This window comes from Paralichthys olivaceus, chromosome 14 (genome assembly GCF_024713975.1).
Source record: "Paralichthys olivaceus isolate ysfri-2021 chromosome 14, ASM2471397v2, whole genome shotgun sequence".
Lineage (NCBI taxonomy): Eukaryota > Metazoa > Chordata > Actinopteri > Pleuronectiformes > Paralichthyidae > Paralichthys > Paralichthys olivaceus.
In genome coordinates this window covers 5,202,363-5,209,026 of record NC_091106.1, presented here as the reverse complement: position 1 = coordinate 5,209,026, position 6,664 = coordinate 5,202,363, and the positions used below count along the sequence as shown (strand labels likewise).

At 42.3% G+C, this 6,664-nt stretch overlaps 2 protein-coding genes across 2 annotated transcripts; one reads left to right on the top strand and one right to left on the bottom strand.

Moving 5' to 3' along the window:
• Window positions 1-478: 478 nt before the first annotated feature.
• Window positions 479-1,876, top strand: prop1 (PROP paired-like homeobox 1). Its single transcript, XM_020091260.2, has 2 exons — window positions 479-711; window positions 1,414-1,876. The coding sequence occupies exons 1-2, from the start codon at window positions 526-528 to the stop codon at window positions 1,783-1,785; spliced, it is 558 nt and encodes a 185-aa protein (XP_019946819.2). The 5' UTR covers window positions 479-525; the 3' UTR covers window positions 1,786-1,876.
• Window positions 1,877-2,376: 500 nt separating this feature from the next.
• On the bottom strand, window positions 2,377-5,972 carry mcfd2 (multiple coagulation factor deficiency 2, ER cargo receptor complex subunit). Its single transcript, XM_020092140.2, has 4 exons — window positions 5,835-5,972; window positions 5,032-5,241; window positions 4,755-4,914; window positions 2,377-4,013 (listed from the first exon to the last, which is right to left on the bottom strand). Exons 2-4 carry the CDS (start codon window positions 5,202-5,204, stop codon window positions 3,882-3,884), a joined length of 465 nt encoding a protein of 154 aa, XP_019947699.1. The 5' UTR covers window positions 5,205-5,241; window positions 5,835-5,972; the 3' UTR covers window positions 2,377-3,881.
• Between the last annotated feature and the right edge of the window lie 692 nt (window positions 5,973-6,664).

The window sequence follows — 6,664 nt, the reverse complement described above, 5'->3', positions numbered from 1 at the left end:
TTCTGAGGCCGTTTGAACGAGGGGAAATGTGGGGAAAGACAAATTGTGCCAGATGTTCACCAACCATCAAGTCTGTCTATTGTCTTTTCCAGGCACCATGATATGAATAGACAAGGTCAACTCAGTTCACCAATTACACAGATTGGTCACTTTGTTAGTGATTGTGTCATTAATCTTGGTCAAATCCTCCAGTTTCTGGTATCTCTTTCTCACGAGCTTGTCTTTGGCAGCTAAAGCTCTCTGGCTCTCAGGTTGCCTGACGGCAGTGGGAACCATTAAGTCAGTGTAATCCCTCCTTTTTCACACTGTCATTGGTGAAATGCGCTCTTGCAATTTTAGGACGCTTTTTTTTTTATCATGCCAACCTGGGAAACACAAGGACCAAAAGAAACAAGAGCTGGAGAATTGTCTGCAAAAAAAAGTAGAAGTCTTTTCAGCAGTTACGCAAAGCCTCAACCTTTATTTCCCCTCCTGAAAACAGATATAGGAGAGTCTGTGAGGAAGGGGTCATTGTGTGGGACCTCCATGGCTGCTGGTCTCAGCCGCCGCAGCAGGGCGTACCCCTCCGCGACCAGGAGACGCCACCGCACCACCTTTAGCCACAAGCAGCTGGAACAGCTGGAGGTGGCCTTCGGACAAAACCAGTACCCTGACATCTACTACAGAGAGGAGCTGGCCCGCATCACCAAACTCAACGAGGCTCGCATACAGGTACAGATAAGGGATATTTATCTTATGGATAATAAACTTCACTTTTCACAACAGAAGTTTAGACTTGTCATAACAGGAGAAGCAGGCGTCCCTCGAACATGAACATCTCGTCTGTGTTCACGTGTCCCAGTTAACTGTCTTCTAATACTGACGATTCAAAACATCATGGCTTCTGATTGTTGATGATGCAAGATTTCATGGATAAAGACTAGAATGCCCTCAGCAGAGCACATACCTCGGCCGAGGCCCAACATTCCCCTTATGCACCAAACTGCACACACTTAGAAATATCAGTTCCTTAAAAATGCCTGATGTTTTTCATCAACATCCATGAATTATTCTGAGAAATCAGTGAAAATGTTAAAAAAATGTCTCTCTCACAATGTTAAAGAAAGAAAAATAATAATCCTAGATCCCTCCATTCATCTGGATCTCCTAAAGCAAATGGGTTCTATGTGGGCTCGTCCTTCTATGATGTTTCATGGTAGTCTGTCCTGTGGTTGTAATGAAATCTTACTAAAGACACACAAGCGAATGAAAACATGACCTTGTTGTATTCTGTATTCTAGGTGTAAAGACATAACAAGGCAAAGCTTCAATGTCTCTCTTTAGCTGAACAGACTCTAACGGAATAACATATATATCAGAAGGTGGACCTGACATGTCCTCATCTGTCTTCGTCTCTTACCTTTGTCTCCACAGGTTTGGTTTCAGAACAGAAGAGCCAAACAGCGGAAGCAGGAGCGGGCCTCTCAGAAGCTGCTCCCTGTGGGTGTAATGCCGGGTCACAGGGCTCTGCTGGGAGGCGTGCACGTCCAGCCGTCCAGCTTGGCTCGACAGTACTACACCCAGCCCCTGGCTCACATCCCCCGCCTCTCCCCTATGTTGCCCTCTGGGGCGTATGCCCGCCACCCGGGCCCGGTCAGCCAGTGCCCCTGTCCCAGTGTTGCCCCACAGCCTGCTTCTCAGCGCCAGCATGACGATTGGTACAGCCCCCTGAGGGGCAACCTCCCCTCACCCATGTTCTCACTGGCCTCCATGCAGCCTCTGGACCCCACCTGTCACTGGAGCTAAGATGTAACCAGGGAAACATGTTGTGTATTTCAAAATAAAATACATGAAATTGTTTCCTTCTTATCTACACCTTGTTACACACATACACAACGAGTCCACGATTTCACTCCTGCATTTTACAACTTTGATACTTTGAGTATGTAGTGACGTTTATGTCATTTATCTTTGTTCACATATATTAAAAAAAATATTCTTTAAGTGAGTGTGAAGCTTATTTTTCATTCTTAGAATAAGAATAAGTTTGTGAGACGACAATTAAGTTTTTCTTTGTCTTAACTAATCAACTTAAATTGTACTTGTTGTTGTGGAGCCTGCAGCGCCATCTCATGGCTTTCACTGAAGTTGCAAACTTAATTTTGTCATGACAATTTAATTATCTTCCTGAAAAATGATCAGTTGAAGCCAGTTGATGTGTCAGTGTCAGTTTTAGGAACTTTTTTTGTTAATTTTTAGTTGACTATGAAAACATTTTTACTGCTTTTCAGCCTAAATATGTATTTTATGAATGTACATCTGCAGAATAAAGTTGATTTCATTATCTTCATCCAATTCTACACAATGATTCACTTCAAAGACAAAATAGACACAAGATTGGATTATATATAATTTTTAATATTTCACATTCCAGAGACAACACAGTTGCATCTGTTATGCTTTCACTTTGGGTTTTAAATATTTTCATTCAACAACCTGATGATTGAAGAATCAACACTGGATGGCAAAAATATAGAATGAATCTTCATGAAAATTAGACTGATGAAGAAATCACAGATGTTTCTGTCCATTCTTCCCTCTTTTGAGTTTTGACTGATCTGATTGAGGAGGTGGATTTATGAGGATCATGGGAACTGCAGTGTTGCTTGTGAAATGTTTTTTACAAGCTGTTTTCAGGACCCCCCCCCCCACCCGTGTATTTTAAACTGAACTTGCTGTCACATGATGATTCCTTGTTAGTTTGGAAATTAGACCCATCTACTTTCTGTAGAAATGCCACAACAGGCGCATGTTAAATGGGCACAATCGTAGTTACAGTATATTTTAAAGGCAGCTTATATCTTCGGCAACAGAGCTGGAAACTTGTGAAGTTTAAAAAAGCTGCTGTGGGAGCAGCATCGACCAGTGTGTTTCAAGTCTTTGCTTATCCAGTGATAAAGAACCAGCACGTCACAGTAACGTGCTGATTTACATTCACTTTATGACAACAGGTCATTGTTGAGGATCTTCTAGCTGAGCGACGACAGGAGGATGATGAAGAACCACTTCAACGTGAGGTGCTGATGCGACACAGTGTGTCAGTCTGCTGGAGACCTTCACATCCATGTTGATCTGCATCTAACAGGATCCTCACCAAAAAGTCAGCTCATCATCTCAACAGGGTTTTCTACTCTACAAACACACACATCATCACTGAAAATCTGATTAAGGCCACTTTCTGTTGTCACGGGAACGACCTGTTCGCCTCATCATCCTCATCACAAACAGCGAATGAAATTGATTCACAGACGAATCGTTTGGTCCATTTTGTTGAGTACCAAACAGGGAGTGCGCGTCAGTTTAAGTCCGCCATCTACACAACACAGTTTGGAAAAAAAACTCATTCATTTAAAGTGATGACATTCAGTTTAGATGCTACAAGTGAATTTAAAGTAGCACCACTGAAAAGAAGGACACACGTAGACACTCAACAGTGCTACTATACAAGGGTCAGATCAACAAAACAATAAGATTATCCAATAAATATTTGTTACTGATACTGGGTGAACTGGCCCTTTTAAATGTAATTATAAGCATACACCAAGAGTGCATTTCAAAAAAAGTGGAATTACGTGTTCCACCTTTTTGTTGCTTATTAAATTACTGGTATGAAAGGAACTAATTTGCTCCTGATTTCCAACTAAGAAAAAAAACATGTCAGAAGCTCAGAAAATATCAAAAAACTATGATAAATTACCAATAATCCTGATTGATTGCCCGTGTGAGAGAGAGAGCAGATTGAACGAAGGTCTTCCACGTAGCGGTGCAGCTTCTCTGTTTACGTACACCCTCTCTGCAGATCCTTTGCTGTTGTTGTTGACATGAGGAAACATGGAGACAGTTTACTCCAGTGATTTCGCAAACTCTGCGTAATCGATGTAACCGTCATTGTTTTTGTCATCGTCCCTCAGAACATCATCAATGAGCGTGATGAGGTCCTCCTCTTTCATTGGCTGGCTGTCTTCCCCTCTCTCCTAGACGAGGAAAGAAACATAAAACCACAAATGTCTGTGTTGGTAAACTGATCAACAGAAAATAAACTGGCAACCATTTTGACGATCAGTTAAAAATGGGGAACTCATGTGAAGCTTTGCTGCTTTTTGTGTTTCATATATTTTCACTGAAAATCTTTGGTCGAAGACCAAAACCTTGATTTACATTTACTGTGACGGGCAAGGTTGAGGAATATGAGCATGGTATGCATGGTTTGCTGATGTTACAGTGTGTTGTATGATTTCTGGGCATCGTAGTTTTTCCCCCCACATACTGTCAAACTGACATTTGGAGTCTGAGTTGGAGTGAAAAGCTTCCTTCTTCCATATAAAGATAAAAGTTCTGATGCAGTTTCTATCTGCATCCATTGGTTTTAAGCGTCTTTTTCATCTCAGGTCACATTTAGACAAAACAAATAAGAAGGAACAAACCATGTGGGTGATAAAGATATTTAAAAGGTGCATTTTTAAACACTTCAGATCCAACAGGTATTGAAAGGAATCTGAAATTTGATATTGCACTTAGACAAGTGGGTGGCGTGATATCCGATAAGAGGAGGGAAACCTGTTCCACATAAGACAGGTGCATGGTGGGATTGTAAAAAAAAGAAAGAAAGGCATCACAATAAAGTAACTAATACGTGCATTTTGGGAATGATGACAAAAGCAATTAAATGTGTTCAAAAAGAATAAAGGCAAATATACACAACCACTAACACCTACCTCTCTGTGTACATGTGTGATCGCTGTGGCTAACTCCAGCCCGTCCAGGAGGTTGTTTCCATCGTAGTCGTGCATCTTGAAATAGTGAAGCTGAAGCTCCTGGGGTGTCATGTCCGTCTCCGGTTTGTCTATCACTCCCTCCAGATGCTCCATGATGTGGCTGAAGAGAACAAGAAACACAGATTTTGAATTCAGTGTGTGAACGCTGCCGCTGCTGAGTCCAAAGTCCATTACCATGTGTAAATAAGCCTTTTCAATGAGGGGAGATATCACTCACTCTTTGTCCTGCACCATGTTTTTGTCCAGGCGACCGTGACCGTGGCCCGTTATGTGAGCTGCACTCACTACGACAGGCGGCGGCTGCTGATCCACCTGAGAATAAACACACAGCAAACAGCAGGACAGGAGGACGAGCACGCCCCCACTGTGCACAGCAGACCTGACACTCATACTGCTGAACACACAGACAGAGAGACAGACAGGAGGACTGACAGGAGGACAAGCAGGTAGAAAGAGACACAGACAAACACACAGGAAGGCAGGCAGACACACAAACACAAAGGCAGGCAGACAGGCAGAAAGACACACACAAGGACAGACAGACAAACACAGAAAGGCAGACACACAGAGACAAAGACATCAGGACAAATATTACAAATACAACTTTAATGCTGCGTTTTGAATCTACATCAAGGTGCAGGACACATATCCTGATAAAACCACTCGTCTAACAATACTGATCTTTTACATTGTATGTTTTTCTCTCACTTTCCCAATATTTAAAACAATAACCATGGATCTACACAGTCTACCTACATCCTGTGTTGTTCCGTTGAGAAATCATCATTGTGTTCGTAAACACTGACTGAAGAGGAATCGTGAAAGAGCCAGAGACGAACATGTGCAGAGAAACAGACTGCAGGAGTTTACGACACTGTGCAGCCACAGCAATGAACGGAAACATTAGCTCATCAGCTATGCTAACACTTTAGAGGAGGAAGCTGCAATTGAACGCTGCACTGAAATCACGAGGCGCGTTAGTGTTTGCGTGGTTTTTGTTAAAGTGATGTCGGCACCTACCTGGAGCTGCCGCGAGTCTCCACCTGGCTCTACACCGTTACTTCGCTTTAATGACGATGAGTCACAGCTCCTCGGGACCCAGCCGCTTGCCGTAGTTCCTCTTGGACACGACAGCTCATTATGATTGGTTGATATTATCAGAGAGGAAGCAGTGGGAGCGAGAGGGTTCACTGCGCTGACTGCCAGACACACACTTCCGGTGTTTGTCTTTCTGGGAAGAATGACGCTGTTTCCATGTGTATGATTCTGTTGTATGATCCCGTAGAAGACACGAGTGTGTATAATATCACGAGTGTGTATAATATCAAGTACATTTAGAGGAAAACGAGTTTTATGTGTGGGAGAAGTACTACACTACCCACAATCCTCCTGAACTGGACTGTCTCGCCAGAATTTATTTTAAATTAATGTTTCATATTAATTAGTGCCATAATGAAAAAGTAGGCAAAGTTGCATATTTATTGTCTCAGAAATTCTACAGTAAAATCTTCAGAAACTTGGTATATAGACAAAAAAAATATATTTATTATGAGCAAGTTGTTAGTGCCATAATATAAAAAGAATTCAAATTTGCCTTAAATGTTTTTCAAGTCTACAGTAAAACCTTCTGAGACTTGTCATACTGATGGGGGTGTTACAACCCTGAGGATGTATGAGATGTCCTGTGCGTCAGTGTATGTACTTGAATCTGCTGTGTCTATATTGTGGATACCCCCCCCCCCAGCTGTGGTCCCTGTGTGTGTTGTGTTGCAGGTGTGTTTGACTCAATGACCACTGAGTGGATGATTGACTGTGAGTGTGCTGGTTTGTTTCCTGGGAGCTGATTGGTT